This window comes from Sinohyriopsis cumingii, chromosome 4 (genome assembly GCF_028554795.1).
Source record: "Sinohyriopsis cumingii isolate HCF-2022 chromosome 4, ASM2855479v2, whole genome shotgun sequence".
Lineage (NCBI taxonomy): Eukaryota > Metazoa > Mollusca > Bivalvia > Unionida > Unionidae > Sinohyriopsis > Sinohyriopsis cumingii.
The window spans coordinates 84267649-84285442 of record NC_142964.1 but is presented as its reverse complement, the minus strand read 5'-3'; the positions used below and the strand labels follow the sequence as shown (position 1 = coordinate 84285442).

At 34.6% G+C, this 17794-nt stretch overlaps 1 protein-coding gene across 2 annotated transcripts in view; it reads right to left on the bottom strand.

The window, feature by feature from the left end:
- The window catches only part of LOC149801575 (lysosomal acid glucosylceramidase-like), a 76134-nt gene that overhangs the window by 39423 nt on the left and 18917 nt on the right, over nt 1-17794 (bottom strand). For both annotated transcript variants that reach the window (XM_089955804.1, XM_089955802.1), the window contains exons 4-5: nt 17660-17793; nt 7508-7680 (exon numbers count right to left, since the gene is read on the bottom strand). In XM_089955804.1, coding sequence (XP_089811930.1) covers nt 7508-7680; nt 17660-17793 — 307 coding nt within the window. The remainder of the gene's footprint in view (nt 1-7507; nt 7681-17659; nt 17794) is intronic.

The window sequence follows — 17794 nt, the reverse complement described above, 5'->3', positions numbered from 1 at the left end:
ATATACATACATATACACACACACACACACACACACACACACACTTAAGTGTAAAATATAGAGATTGATTGGGAAAATAATTTTTTTCAGTCTCATATTTTCACAAGTGAAAAATATATCCTTATATTTTCTCATGTGAAAATATAACATTTCCCACTATGTCATGTGACACTTGATTTTGTGTGCCCACAAAGATTGTGCCTGCAGCAACATAAATGAGAAAAATAAAAACTGACTTACGTTACAGATATGGAAATTAATCTTTGATAAAGAATCTCACCAGATGTCATTTGCATCTCTCTTAAGTTATCTCCCTCATGCTCCTTGACAACAACAATAAACCCGCTGGGTGATGCATTGCTAAATTGGACTCGCACTGTTTTCAGATTGGGTGAAATAGCTTACAAAATGACAAACGTAATTTACTGTGACAGATTAAGTCGACCCAATCCTACTGCTTTCTTAAGTCACATATATTTATATGATCAGCATGTGAAAGTGAGGAGAATTTACCAAAAGGGAATGATGGTGAGTACAACTTTTGTGGCAAAGAGTGAATTTAACCCTCTAAATTTTGAATCCAGAACAAGTTTGGTATATAATAAAAGAAAATTTTGTTTTCCCACAATACTAGATATATTTCATCTTGTGGTACTAAAAACAGTGTTTTATCTCGTGGCTTTGCCGCTCATTAAAATATCATGTTTTTAGTACCTAACAATGAAATACATCTGGTATTAACATAAAAAAGAAAATATCATACAGATGATACTAAATATACATCAATCAAATACTCTCATTTTTATTCAAAGCAATCTGCTGGCAATATGCAAATGAACTTCAAAGTTACTTATCTTGTCCACAAATTATAAAGTTAGCTTTCATAACACATAATGAATTTATTTACAGCTAAAAGCTGAACCCTAAAACACCCATGACATAAATAATACACAGATCAACACAATCAACAAGGTGAACAGATGTCAAGATCTCTGACCAGTCAGCCTCATGTGTAAGTTTTAACAAGAGTAACATCAATAAAGTAAAGAATACAGACCCTTACAATACATTTTGAATTAATTCAGAAAAAGCAAATACCTTTAAAAAGAAAAAAGGACAAAGACTGCATTCATCCCACCTCACATACCATAAATCTAGATATAAACAATTTAAGACAGCACCAGGATGAAAACATGTCATTATGACATTACAGTGTTATGTGTATCTATATTTCTAGTATATTACTTTCACAATCATAATTTTTTTAAGTGAAAATTTTAATACTAATATACTATGACTAGTTTGCACTTTAAAGATGAGTCATGTCTCAAAAGCATAGATGCAGATCATGTAAACATCACAATGATCCAATTTCTGGATATGAATTCTAGAAAGAGGCCAAGCTGAGATAATTCCTTATTGGTCAGTGTTAAAACAGCTGATCTGTTTACTGATAGAGTGATTTCCAAATGCCAAGATGATTCATTCAAGCCTTGTATTGCATTCTATCTAATACATATTGGTAAGCTATATAACACAATTATTATGCTAAGTTAGGCTTTCTTAGTAGTACCACCATTCTTGGAAGTTACATTGAAAGGAAATTCATTTATTTGATTTAATCATTCATTAGAATTACAGTGCTTGAAATATTTCAGCTTAATTGAAATAATAACTGTTAAGGAATTTCTGTGAATTCATTCAAAGATATTTGGATTTATAGCTGTATCAGAAATACTGTGAATTCATTTACAGACACTTTCGGATTTTTCATGATTCTTTGACACATCAGTACATTACTGACAATCATTCAGAATACCTTTGAAACTCATTCTAATTACTCAAAACATTTGGAATAGAGGACATTTAGGACTTTAGCATTTCATTCACCATCCTGTAAGTTATTTTTATGTCTTCGTTTTGTATTTTTGGGAAATAAATATTTTTATTACACAAAACTTGATGGTTTTGCTCTTTCTTGTTAAGTATTTTAAGACAATAAGAGTCACACAAACTGGCACTGTGTTGGTTTTCACAACTGATCAACAATTGCTACAAACCTTTGAATTGACTAAGCATAATGATGGCTCATCCCTTAAAGATGGAATGGTGAAGCATAATATGCATTTTACTGACTATGGTGCTACAACAGCAGTCTGACACAGATCTGGTTTATGGTCGTCATCTTACAAACCTAATAAAATCAGGGACTAAACTTGTTTCCCTCATTTCTAGGTGCATCTCAGTTTGGACCAACTGACATTCCACCTGCAGACTCAACAACTGTAGTTACATAGGATTCAATATGTTCTGTAGTGTTTATATCTGATTGTTATGATATGATCATTCATAACAGTACTGAAATATATATTGCCCAAATACCATGGTCACTGGTCATGTTTAGCAGGCAGTCATTCATGCCAGAGCATTTATATAGTAAAATTGATCCAAACAAGATGAAATGTCAGGTTGTGATACATAACTGAGGCCACTCAAGTCAAGTTTTAATGTCCACGCCTGGAAGCCATATTTTTCTGGGTCAAAGACACAGGCTTTGAGTAACCCTGGAGTGTCGTCACAAAGTACAAGTTTTGTTATGCATCAATAACTACCCTGATTTACAGATACTGATACGGTCTTGCATGAATAACATGCAGTGCATTCATCTACTTCTTGTGTGTATTCATATTTATAATGCACAGTTAACTCACAATACAGATAGTTTGATGATTCTTGCATCATGAGATAGTAATTCAAGTATATATGAAATATGGGTCACAGTGACATACGTTTGTGATGAGGGTGAAGTACTCATCAAGATGTATCATCCTGCCAAGATTCATGAATTTCAGTTTTAACAGGTGTAGAAACTTACTGCATCATCACATCAAAGCAAGAAACAAAACCCATGCCATTAAAATGTGAAATGTAGGTCACCATGTCTTCTTTTGAGCAAGTGTATGTTAGTAATAGAGATGCATTCAATCAATGGAGCAAAATATAGGACACAGACATACTTTTATGATAAGAGTGTAGTACTCATCAAGTTTTCACAATTCCAGGTATAATAGTATTTATATAGTGTGCAAAAGCCAGAGATAAATGCTACAAGAGTATCATGAGTGGAACTTTATATGCCTGTCACATGCCTAGAAGTCTTCTGTGTGGGCAACTTAAATATTTTGGCAACCATTTCTGCTTTTAATCTCAGTAACCTTGACCTTTGTCTAACAACTCAACAGGCTTCTTCCTTAGCCTAAGTACAAACCAACCACAAAGTTTGGTCCAGGTATATGATTATGGTACAGAAACCATTTTTCTTCTTTAATGTTGAGGCCTAACTTCAGTGACTTTTGACCATTAAACCCCCAAATCAACTGGCTTCCTCCTTACAACAAATTCAAGCCATCAACAATGTTTGTTCTAAGCATCTGATGTAGAACTAATGTTTCTGTGTTGAAACTATTTCATTTTTTCAGTCACTCTGACAAACTTCTAGCCTTTTTACTCCAAAATCTTTTGGCTTATTTACTACCTCAGGTGCAAACCATCCACAAAGTTTAGTAACTATAGATATGGATAAGTCAAGCTACTGCATGAAAACCATTTTTTAAATTTCAGATTGGACCTCCTGAGGCCAAAATTACTAAGATTCCTGGACTGCACCGATGGCCTAGTGCAGTGTTTCTCAAACTTTTTTGTCTTGCGGCGGACCAAAAAGATCTAAAAATTTTCACGGCACACCTGAAAAGATTTAACAATTTTTGTGGTGAAGAACTTATTTATTTTTACATATATATTTAATTTTAAATTTAATGTGAAGGATATGCCTGCTTTCAAGAGCAAAACAGATTGAAGCGAGGTTCCGAAGTAAAAAAACAAGCACGCATTTCATCATCGATTTTAAGAAGTCTCTCTCTCTCTCTCGTTTTCGATTTGATTTCAGTCAATGCTGAAAATCCAAAATCACAAAACCATGAAGACACAAATGGCAGAATTACTTTGATTGCTTTTGAACTGATTGTAGGATATCACTTCTTGATTGAGATCCAAAACTCATCCAGGCTCTTTTCAGGAAATGTTGACTGAAACAATTTATCATTTTTTAAATCAATGAGCTGTTCTTCTTCTTTGGTTGTAAGATCTGTAGTTTCATTGTTTCTGAATGGATTGATCACCCATCCATATTCATCGCTTGCATGTGATGGGAAGTAATGCTGCAGTGCCGATTGTAGGTCTCTCAGTGTGTCCAGAATTTCGGGGATGATTTTCTTGCTTGAATGAGATTCATTGACAGTTGGAAAGCAGTCGAGGACTCCCTTCGAGACCTTACTTTGCTACAGCAACAACTTTTCATTAAATGACTTAAGTTTTGATGTTGCAGTGATGATGTTTTCCGATGGTCCTTGAAGACTTAAATTCAGCGAATTTAATTTGTCGCATAAATCAGAGAGAAATTGAACCTTCAGCCACCAGATTTCGTCATGAAGAGAGAATCCAAAGTTTTTTCAACCTCAAAGAACGAAATCACTTCAATCTTGAGATGGATAAGACACTTTAACACTTTTCCCCTTGAAAGCCAATGAACGTCGGTATGGTACAGCAGGCATTTGTAGTCTGAATCTATCGCTTCACAGAGCTGAGAGAAAAGTCGAGATTGAAGCGGTTGAGATTTGATGAAGTTTACAACTTGAATAAAGAGGCGAGAGCTTCTCTGTGGATCATGCAGTGATCAACTAACACGTTTGGATTTTCTTGGCGCACGAGAGTGACGAATCCCTTCTTTCTTCCCTGCATTGAAGGACATCCATCAGTGCAAACGCTGACAAAGTTTTTCCACTGTAGGCTGAAGAGCAAAATGTTTTCATTCACCAAATGGAAAATGTCTTCACCTCTCGTCGTAGTTTCCAAATCATTGCAAAATAAGTACTCGTTCACAAATTTTCCATCCTTTATGAATCAAATAAAAGCCAGAAGCTGAGCTTTGCCACTAACATCTGTAGATTCATCAACTTGAAGAGACCACAGCAAAGACAATTCATCATCAGGTGCTTAGAGGTGTTCACAAATTTGATCCTTTAAATCTGACGATAAGTCTTCAAATCTACACGAAATCATGTCATTTGACAAAGGAACTTTCTTTACTTTTTCGGCAGCATCGGTTCCAAGCATAGTTTCAACAACAATTGCTAATGCTGGCGCAATGACTGATTCAGCCTCTGTATGCGCTTTCTTGCATTTTGCCAACAACTGAGCGACCTTATAATTTGCAATCAATCCCTTTTCGGGCCGCTTCATGTAGTTTGTAAGTTTCTTAACTTGTTTATTTTGTTGAGCCATGAGATTTTCGAAGTATTCCTTTGGTTTGTCCTTTACAGCTGGATGTTTTGTTTCCAAGTGTCTCTTCAATTTGCTGGGAACAAGCGCCTCGTTCGACAAAACTGCGTTGCAGATGAGACAGAATGGCAATTGAGCATCTTCAGATCCCAAAGCGATGAAACCAAACTCAATGTAATCTTTCTGTACTTTCGCTTGCTTCCTTGCTTTTCATTTGACAGTTTCTCTTTCAGAGTTCCAAACTTGATTAAGTATTTCTTCATGGCTAAACAATGAACTTTATTTCTGAACATCAAAGTTGGAATGGAATGGTCTGATTTGTTACGTCGTGTATTTATTACTTTAGCATGGAAAATATGAGAAAATTGTATAGCTGCCACCCCTAGCGGCCAAATGTAGTGGTCTGATTTGTTATGTCATATATTTATTATTTTAGTGTGGAAAATTCGAGAACATTGTATAATGGGCTGCATGTATTTATTATTTGACTATTATTATAATTAGAGCAATCGAGTTCTCCCAAGATCTCGCACAAGTCTCACGTTACGAAAGGAACCATTGAATGACAGACTGACAGAAATTGCGTTTTTATATATGTTACTTTTTTAACTTTTGCGACATTGATTTACCATTTAATTTTTTGATATGTTCAAGGTTTCAAAATGCTAGCAATTTTAAATATTTTTCAAAACTCACACAGCACACCTGCAAATCTCTCGCAGCACACTAGTGTGCCGTGGCACAGAGTTTGAGAATCACTGGCCTAGTGGTTAGAGCGTCCAACTTGGATGCGGGAGGTCGCAGTTCGAACATCGGCCGAGTTATACCAAAGACTTATAAAAATGGTACTAACAGCTGCTTTGCTTGGTGCTCAGCATTAAGAGGTTAGTGTTAAGACTGGTTGGCCTGGTATCAGGATAATGTAACTGGGTGGGACATGATGCTACATGTCTGTGGCATGATGCCCCAATGCTAGACATCACTGTAAACTGACACACTGTAGACATCATAGCAATATGACTGAAAAATTGTTAACACTACGTTAAAATCCTAATCACACACACACACTAGGATTCTTCTTACACTATATGCAAACCATCAACAAAGTTGGGTAACTAAATGGTGGTGAACTGAAGTTATGGTTCAGAAACCTCTCTTATTTTTTTACAACAACCTTGACCCTTGACCTTTTAAACCCAAAATTAATAGGGTTCTTCCTTACTCCAAGTGCATGCTATTCATAAAATCTGATAAATTTGGTAACTGTAGATGGTGTACAACTTGAGTAATTGTGCAAAAACTTAATTGTTAACATTGGGTGTATGTAAACGATAAAATATAACATGCTGTCTTATTATAAGCTTATAAAACCTGACCAAAACTGTGCAACTAATGTACAAAGTAAGCCCACTCCCTAGTGAGTAGGCACTATGAAAGCCAAACTGCTGCCTACAACCTTATAAGAAATAATGGCTGAGATTCAGTGATGCTGTGTATATTGCATATGCATTTTTTATCCAGTGTCAACATTAGTACAATAGATCTCCTCTACTTCACAGAGGTAAGCTAATAATACAAGTACTTTACTCCCCATAAAGTATGTAGCACTGACCTTTATTGTATTCAAGCATCTTCTGCTACTTGTGTATAGTTGTTTATCAACTATGTTATTGATGTTTTAAATATTTATTTCCCCCAATTAAATGAATGAAGACAAAATGACATTACCATTATGGCAGCATCATGTGAACAAATGACCTGTAATTTCATTTTGCTGTAGTGGACTGCATTGGGCTATGAGGCACCAGCAGGGACAATATTATGTGTTTTGAAAATTACTGCCCTCAAAACCCAGGAATTCAAATTATCACAAATGGTTTTACATAGTAGTCTTGTACATCAAAACAAATTCCTTCATGTTCAACAAAAATGCTCGCACTCTAAATGAATAAATATAAAATGTCCATCCTCTAGTATTTCAAGTAATGGACCAAAAACCATCAAGACCCCTCTCTCTGAAACTTTAATTTAAAGAACACAAGTGAATTTGTTCTAGATGCAACTTTTTTTAACTTCTGCAACTTTACAACTTTGTTATTTATGCAATATAATTCTTTGTATAAAAGCTAAAAGAAGAATAGTTCAGAGAAATAAATCCTGTACAACCCACCTTACAAAATATTTTGCCCATGCTTTGTAATATGGACCTCCAGGGTTTCCAATCAATGTTCCATATCCTGTCATATTTTGATTGGTTTTCATCCAGGCTGGGGCACTCCAAGGGCTGCCAAATAATGATATCTTGTGTCTGTTTATAGACTGGGCTTTCTGAATGATTGGTATCTGAAAATCAATTGGATAAAACATTGAAACAGTTGAATTAGTTTAATTAATAGTTAGAATATACATCCCAATTCATAAAGGTGAAATTTATGGACATTCAGCCCACAATACTAAACCTGTAATAATACTGTTCACCTTGAAATGATACTATAGTATAAAAAAATATAAGTATAAATTGTTCCATCAAACTTACAACACAGTGTATCAGTGTTTTCTTAAAAGCTAATAGATGACAAAATTTACCTTCTACTTCTCTGTATTTTGCAAGTATCCACAACATTTAATTTTAATAATCTGCACTGACTATTGACATTTTGCCTCCAGCTTCATTTACCAATTAGATGACTGTTAATGATAAATGCATTCAAATCACATCAGCAAGCCTAAAACAAATTCAGTCAACTACTTGTCCTGCTGGACATTGGACTTCAAACTTGAAACAGCTGTGCAACGATATTTGCATAAGGCAACAAAGTCTTTATAAAACCAAATTTTGTCATGTTGAAGGGATAAAATATGAAACTTAATCAACCTACCACCAAAATACCATTTTAATGCCAGATACGTCTCCAGGTGATCACTGGTGACATCAGTAATTCCTTTCACAGTATGGTGCTTTGACAAAATTAAGGGCAAAAGTGTGTTTCAATCTTTAAAGATGTAAACCAATCCATGCTGACTGGTACCTCTGCTTACATTCCAGTATCTTATGAATGAATGGAATGAGGACAAAATAATGTAACCAGTCACTATTTTTTGAATTCTTCTGTTGCAATTTGAAACTGGTGTATCAGATACTAATATAATGGTAATTCTGAATAAAATTACATGATTAAGTTTAAATTAAGTTTCTGCATTATCTGGTTGATAGAGACCAGTACAAATAGACACATTTGCAAGCATATGGTACCATATGTGAAGGAATAGTCTGACAGCACCATTCACTTCAAATATGTTTTGTTTTCCAAGACAAATGCAGATTATTAATTACATTCGGCACTGAAATTAAAGTATGAATATATTACTTATAAGAGCGCTAAAAATCAAAAGCTTTGGTAAATTTAGATTTTTCTGCACATTTTATATTTAATAAAACTGGTTTGTTATCTGCATTAAATTTCTATGAATCCTGGTACAAATCATAAGTGACTGTAACTATACTGTAGAAAAAAAAATTCACAAATTCTGTTTGTACCCAGACATAAATATTCTGGCCATAGGACATGAACAAGTTTAGTCTTGATGCTTCTTAAACTTGTGTGAACAGCCATGCTAACCAAGAATGAAGCAGAAAATGAAGTAATCACTGTTACAGAGCAAACAGTCATGCTAACCAAGAGTGAAGCAGAAAATAAACTAATCACTGTAACAGTGCAAACAGCCATGCTAACCAAGAATGAAGCAGAAAATAAACTAATCACTGTAACAGTGAAAACAGCCATGCAAACCAAGAGCGAAGCAGAAAATGAAGTAATCACTGTAACAGTGCAAACAGCCATGCTAACCAAGAGTGTAGAAGAAAATAAACTAATCACTGTAACAGTGCAAACAGCCATGCAAACCAAGAGTGAAGCAGAAAATAAACTAATCACTGTAACAGTGCAAACAGCCATGCTAACCAAAAGTGAAGCAGAAAATGAAGTAATCACTGTAACAATGCAAACAGCCATGCTAACCAAGAATGAAGCAGAAAATAAACTAATCACTGTAACAGTGCAAACAGCCATGCAAACCAAGAGTGAAGCAGAAAATAAACTAATCACTGTAACAGTGCAAACAGCCATGCAAACCAAGAGTCAAGCAGAAAATGAAGTAATCACTGTAACAGTGCAAACAGCCATGCTAACCAAGAGTGTAGAAGAAAATAAACTAATCACTGTAACAGTGCAAACAGCCATGCAAACCAAGAGTGAAGCAGAAAATAAACTAATCACTGTAACAGTGCAAACAGCCATGCAAACCAAGAGCGAAGCAGAAAATGAAGTAATCACTGTAACAGTGCAAACAGCCATGCTAACCAAGAATGAAGCAGAAAATAAACTAATCACTGTAACAGTGAAAACATCCATGCAAACCAAGAGTGAAGCAGAAAATAAACTAATCACTGTAACAGTGCAAACAGCCATGCAAACCAAGAGTGAAGCAGAAAATAAACTAATCACTGTAACAGTGCAAACAGCCATGCAAACCAAGAGTCAAGCAGAAAATGAAGTAATCACTGTAACAGTGCAAACAGCCATGCTAACCAAGAGTGTAGAAGAAAATAAACTAATCACTGTAACAGTGCAAACAGCCATGCAAACCAAGAGTGAAGCAGAAAATAAACTAATCACTGTAACAGTGCAAACAGCCATGCAAACCAAGAGCGAAGCAGAAAATGAAGTAATCACTGTAACAGTGCAAACAGCCATGCTAACCACAAGTGTAGGAGAAAATAAACTAATCACTGTAACAGTGCAAACAGCCATGCAAACCAAGAGAGAAGCAGAAAATGAAGTAATCACTGTAACAGTGCAAACAGCCATGCAAACCAAGAGTCAAGCAGAAAATGAAGTAATCACTGTAACAATGCAAACAGCCATGCTAACCAAGAGTGTAGGAGAAAATAAACTAATCACTGTAACAGTGCAAACAGCCATGCAAACCAAGAGTGAAGGAGAAAATAAACTAATCACTGTAACAGTGCAAAGGCCATGCAAACCAAGAGTGAAAAAGAAAATAAACTAATTACTGTAACAGTGCAAACAGCCATGCAAACCAAGAGTGAATGATAAAATAAACTAATCACTGTAACAGTGTAACACAAAAACCTGACACTACTAGTGACAAACCCATTCAGTTCTGTCCACAAAAACAGCAGCAAGCAAACAACTTGTCCCAGTGGTAACTGCATGTTAAAAGCCAAACAAAGAACAAATTAAAGACTCTGATGTACTGTTGAAAGGATCTGACAATCATGTCAAGAAGGGGTGAAATGATTAGTCAGTATATTGATACATCAATACCTTTTGCATATTAATATCCATATCAATACAAGCAGTAAAGAATCAATACAAAACAATACTAACTTTATAGAAGTTACTTTAATCTTCAGCAGTCATAAATAACTATTAGTTGTTTGCCTTTTTTTAAGTTGAGAATTTGTCTAAGACAGCTGTTGCAGGCATATGCACTAATTTCGGTCAGTGTAACAAAAAACTATTGAAAAATCCACTTGCTTACTACAAATTAACACAAGGTGGTTTGAACTCATATGGTTTGAAATCTACCCCCTCCTGCCATTTCCATCTTAATTATTTTATCCTGTGAGCAAGTTCAGCCACTGATAAAGTTTCAACATAAAGGAGACATTCCAAACTTGTTCTTGATGTGTGAATTAAGTACTTTACTAATTATTTAATAACCACTTTTATGCAAAGCTTCTCTTCTGCTTCATATCTTGTCTCCTAAGATTGAATTAGAAGGCTACACTGCTGGTGTGTCATACAATGAAATATGTTGCATTTGATTCTGATTTTTGGTTAATGTATAATCCATGTCCAAGATAAAACAAGAACTACCAATCAGAACTAACTGTAGCTTATTCACTGCATGACATACCATACATCAAATCCCAACCCAAACAGATACAAAACAACAAATAAGCTTCTAGCAAGAGTGGCTTTTAAATGGTCTGCACAGTAATTAAATCGTATACAGAGAACAAGTCTGGAATGTCTCCTTTTATATTGATATATGTAATCAGCAACTAACCGTGCCAACAAGGGTTTAAAAAAATTAGGACAGAAATGCGGAGAGAGTAGATGCCAAAGCCACATGAGTTAAATAGTCACCTTGTTAATTTCTAGAAGGCAAGTGGGTCTCGTCAATAATCTCCTTTTTTCACTGACAGAAAGGAATGAAGATTAGATTGTAATGCATTCCTATAAAATCATGAAATAACATGCCTTTAAAACATTTACACAATGCAAAACTAAGTACATGATGACTAAGATGAGTCCTGCATCTGATCAATGGAGGAGCCTGAAATGGCCAAACTGGCTGAATTGCAACCATTGACAACCAACAAGTAGTCTGTTCAGAAGCATTTTTTTTCCATCTTGTTAAGGATGAGAACGGCATATGAACTGATGATATTGTTTATCTATAATCTGCATACTGGAAATAAACCAAGATGCCAACACATATAAGATGGCACCACTCTACCACTGACAGACCTTCAAAAGATGAAAAGATTATCAAGTTGACAATAATGTATTGTACTGTAGGATCTGTATCATGTAACATGTCTATATGTGGCACATGTGTATCACTTCACCACTAGATTCAAATTTCCATTCTTCCACTACTTATATATAAATATATTTGACACAACAATACAATGTAATTATTGAGGTTAAAAGGCGAAATTTGATAAAATAAGTCTACTTAAACAACATGACTCAATTCCTGTACAACTTTAGTTGATTTTTCAAAATGAGAACAATTGAAAATAATGTCATACACTACAAGAAATTAAGAAATACTGATAAGGCCACTGGAAAAGCATCCAGCATCATAAATAGCAAAGCTCCTCACAACCCAATTAATCTCGATACTGCAATGCCAGCTATAATCACTCAAGTGTGCATATATAAAATTCTTATACTTTGCTCAACATATCTCAATCCAATCATGCAAATCATTCAATCTGATCTTGATAATCTTACTGAACAGTTTCCAGCACCCTGTCAATTTTTATGGCCTCATACACTGCAAGGACATCACAGAGGCAGGGAAGAAAATAGAAGAGTTTGCTTGAAAAACTTAATCCTTGTCTTTCTAAAAACAAGTTGTATACATACTTGCATCCTGCCATACAGTACTACTCATCCTTAGACATAACCATCTGTGATCCATCTCTTTAACTTGACTTCTTGTGGAAATTTGCTGATGACCTTTGTGGTAGTAACCACTTCCCAGTATATGTAAGAATACAAACATCATGGGCTAGGCCAGAGATAGAAACTGAACAAGGCAGATTGTGAAACATTTCAGCCCCTCAAATTTGACAAATGTTTTGAAAATGTAGCATATTTGATTTGGAATGTTCCATTCAGAAGTCCCTAAAATGAAGCAATGAAGCATCACTTTATCTCATACAAATGAAACTGACAGCAATGAACATCACTTTATCTCATGCAAATGAAACTGACAGCAATGAACATCACTTTATCTCATGCAAATGAAATTGACAGCAATGAACATCACTTTATCTCATACAAATGAAACTGGCAGCAATGAACATCACTTTATCTGATACAAATGAAACTGGCAGCAATGAACATCACTTTATCTCAAGAATGAAACTGGCAGCAATGAACATCGCTTTATCTCATACAAATGAAGCTGACAGCAATGAACATCACTTTATCTCATACAAATGAAACTGGCAGCAATGAACATCACTTTATCTCATACAAATGAAACTGACAGCAATGAACATCACTTTATCTCATAAGAATGAAACTGGCAGCAATGAACATCACTTTATCTCATACAAATGAAACTGGCAGCAATGAACATCACTTTATCTCATACAAATGAAACTGGCAGCAATGAACATCACTTTATCTCATACAAATGAAACTGACAGCAATGAACATCACTTTATCTCATAAGAATGAAACTGGCAGCAATGAACATCACTTTATCTCATACAAATGAAACTGGCAGAAATGAATATCACTTTATCTCATGCAAATGAAACTGACAGCAATGAACATCGCTTTATCTCATACAAATGAAGCTGACAGCAATGAACATCACTTTATCTCATCCAAATGAAACTGGCAGCAATGAACATCACTTTATCTCATGCAAATGAAACTGACAGCAATGAACTTCACTTTATCTCATACAAATGAAACTGGCAGCAATGAACATCACTTTATCTGATACAAATGAAACTGGCAGCAATGAACATCACTTTATCTCATGCAAATGAAACTGACAGCAATGAACATCGCTTTATCTCATAAAAATGAAGCTGACAGCAATGAACATCACTTTATCTCATCCAAATGAAACTGGCAGCAATGAACATCACTTTATCTCATACAAATGAAACTGACAGCAATGAACATCACTTTATCTCATAAGAATGAAACTGGCAGCAATGAACATCACTTTATCTCATACAAATGAAACTGGCAGAAATGAATATCACTTAATGAACGAAACTGGCTCTTCAGTATACTACTGACATATCCTGTAATCCATCTAATGAGGTTTATGACCTTATGGCCTTATGATATTAGGACCTTATGTTCAGACCCAAATACCAAACCTTGAACGAATGGAATCAAATTTCTTCCAACTTTTGGTATAAAAATTTGCCTCATCGAAGAGAAGCCAAAAAAAAATCTTGTCAGAACTGCAATATTCACTATTCCCAGAATACCACCATGGTATTAAACAGCACAAACAATATTTGGTCTTTGCCATTACAAACAGTCCTTTTACCTCACCATTTTTTGAGTAGATTCAATGAAAAATGAAAGAGTCACTTTACTGGATCTTTTGCTCAGAGACATATAAGGCAGCTTTGGCTGAGTTATCTGCTTCCTCATTACCCTTAACACTTATATAATATAAAGCCTACTTTATCTTACTGCCATTTAAAGTGATTATCAAGTGTATCATTCTCATTTTCACCCCAATGCATCAAATTCATTTACCTGGCAATGTCATCTCCTAGATAATTTTCTTCCTTATGCCATACTGGGTAAGTGGTCATATTATGTTTTATGATCATGATATGAAATAGATGGGCTCAGCTCACAAAATTGTAAGAAGTGTAATTTTAAAACTATTCTGCTTCCTTGTTTAATGGCTCACCGATATCTCATGAGCCACTTATAACACATAGGTAGGTGCAAATCCCATTTTTTCTCATAAAACAATCAATTGATCAGCTCCTATTTGGTCAAACATTAAAAAAAACACTCAAAACTGTCAATAAAAGATCCAAACAGTGCAGATTTTATTGTATAAAGGCCAGTTATTGTTCAGAAATTTTTAATAATCTCAACGAAATTTCAAACGTTTAACAAAAAAACATTCATTTTGTAAGATTTTCATTAACAAAAGAGTGACACAACAAAACAATGAAATATCAAAGAATATGTTGGTAAATGACTACTGGTGGCACGACTGTATGAAATAAATATCAAAATAAAGATGTCATTTTAAGTGAAATTCTTACTTCAGTTTGATCTTTTAAATAGGTTTCACTATAATTATCACAAGTAATTCAAATATAAATTAATCACCTAATTGTCACCTTGAGTACATCTGTGAGAACCTAACTAAATGTTTGCTCAGTGGCTAATCTAGTTTTATTCTGACTATTGTTCAGAACTTAATGGTCTTTTTTAACATGATTAATTAACAGATAAGCTGTCCATGACTCCAGCTGATTATAGCACACGAAAAATGCCAACATATCAGTAACACACTAGAGTATATCACCCTTATTTCTTGTAGACAATTTTTAAATACCTCTCTTTGGCTATCATGCACGTGTTCATCTAAAACTTTTAAGTCATGGATTAAAAAGTAACTTGTTCTAATAAAATATATATTCTGGATTATTCGTTTCTTTTGCACCATATTTTTAATTACCCCCTCCAATTTTAGAGTTCCTGGTTTAGAGTTCCTGGACAGAGCATATGCCGTTTATTAATATAAACTCCATGGGGTCATACATCATTGCCACATGTTATCAACGAACAAGTTGTGCCATCTACAACAGCTGTCTGGAGGAATTAAGTAGTTTAACCATAAGGATGTGCTCAACATGGGCAGTTTCAAAGTATAATTCTTGCTTTGAAATTTTAGTTTATTTGTCTTCATTTATGATGGATATATATGCAATGATACCAAGTGGGAGGCAACTCCAACTTTACTAATGCACAAATCTGAAGGCACTGCATCTCACCTTCATTTATATTAAAAGTTTGTTTTTGTAATTTATCAACTTTATTTGACTTTGCAAAACAGAACATCAAATAATATGAATATCTGCTTAGAACAAAGAAGACTATAATTCTCATATATAAAAAGAGAGTTGCTAACAGCCCCCCACCCCCACCATGAATGTTAACCAAAATGTCTTTAGCTGTTTCATCACCACCATCACTCATTATGCTGTGGTTGATTTCATGGACACTGCTGATTGCAATTTATCAAGGAAGGGGTGTAATACTTATTGGTCTAAATTAGTAGTCTTGTAATTCATACTGGTCTAAATTAGCAGTCTTGTAATACATTCTGGTCTAAATTAGCAGTCTGGTAATACTTTCTGGTCTAAATTAGCCATCTTGTAATACATACTGATCTACATTAGCAGTCTTGTTTGTAATATATAATGGTCTACATTAGCAGTCTTGTAATACATACTGTCTACATGAGCAGTATTACATATTGGCTTATATTAGCATCTTGTAATACTTGCTAGTCTACATTAGCAGTCCTGTAGTGCATACTGTCTAACTTAGGAGTCTTGTAATGTATACTGTCTGAATTAGCAGTCTTGTAATCCATACTGGTCTAAATGAGCAGTCTTATAATATAAAATGGTTTACATTAGCAGTCTTGTATTACATACTGGTCTAAATTAGCAGTTCTGTAAGATATACTGGTCTAAATTAGCAGTCCTGTAATACATCTACATTAGCAGTCTTGTAATATATACTGGTCTAAGTTAGCAGTCTTTTAATGCATACTGTCTAAATAAGCAGTCTTATAATACATACTGGTCTAAATTAGCAGAATTATAATACATAATGGTCTACATTAGCAGTCTTGTAATGCATAATGGTCTACATTAGCAGTCTTGTAATAGATAATGGTCTACATTAGCAGTCTTCTAATATAAAACTGGTCTAAATTAGCAGTCTTGTAATACATACTGGTCCAAATTAGCAGTCTTTTAGTGCATATTGTCTAAATTAGCAGTCTTGTGATACATAATGGTCTAAATTAGCAATCCTATAATGCATACTGGTCTAAATTAGCAGTCCTGTAATAAATACTGGTCTAAATTAGCAGTCTTTTATTGCATATTGTCTGAATTAGCAGTCTTGTGATACATACTGGTCTAAATTAACAGTCTTGTAATGAATACGGTCTAAATTAGCAGTCTTGTAATGAATACTGTCTAAATTAGCAGTCTTATAATACAAAATGTCTACATCAGCAATCCTGTAATACATACTTGTCTAAATCAGCAGTCCTGTAATACATACTTGTCTAAATTAGCAGTCCTGTAATACATACTGGTCTAAGTTAGAAGTCTTGTAATACATACTGTCTATATTAGCAGTCTTGTAATACATACAGGTCTAAATTAGCAGTCCTGTAATACATACTGGTCTACATTAGCAGTTTTGTAATACATAATGGTCTACATTAGCAATCTTGTAATACATACTGGTCTAAATTAGCAGTCTTGTAATACATACTGGTCTAAATTAGCAGTCTTGTAATACATAATGGTCTAAATTAGCAGTCTTGTAATGCATACTGTCTAAATTAGCAGTCTTGTAATGCATACTGTCTAAATGAGCAGTCTTATAATACACACTGGTCTAAATTATCAGTCCTAATACATACTGGTCTAAATTAGCAGTCTTGTAATGCATACTGTCTAAATTAGCAGTCTTGTAATGCATACTGGTTTAATTAGTAGTCTTGTAATGCATACTGGTCTAAATTAGCAGTCTTGTAATACACTTGCACATGTTTTTAATGTACTTGTAAGAGCATCATGTTACAATTCACTCCATTAAGATACTCTTTGTCTATCTAACATTTGGTTTTATGCATTGAGTTCTACTCCTGTGAAATTCGTCAGAGAAAAAAAGAGTAGACTGTACCATAAATCTACAATCATATAACATGACTTAGCAATCACTATCTGGATCACTGCTTTCACCTTGTATTTGAGATCCTCCATGGCAAGAGAAAAATTGGCAAGGTCAAAGTCTCCTGGATTATCATCATACGAGTAAGGGTGTGTGGAAAAATCACAGCTTGCCATAGGGATTCTGCCAAGAGTATATTCTAGACC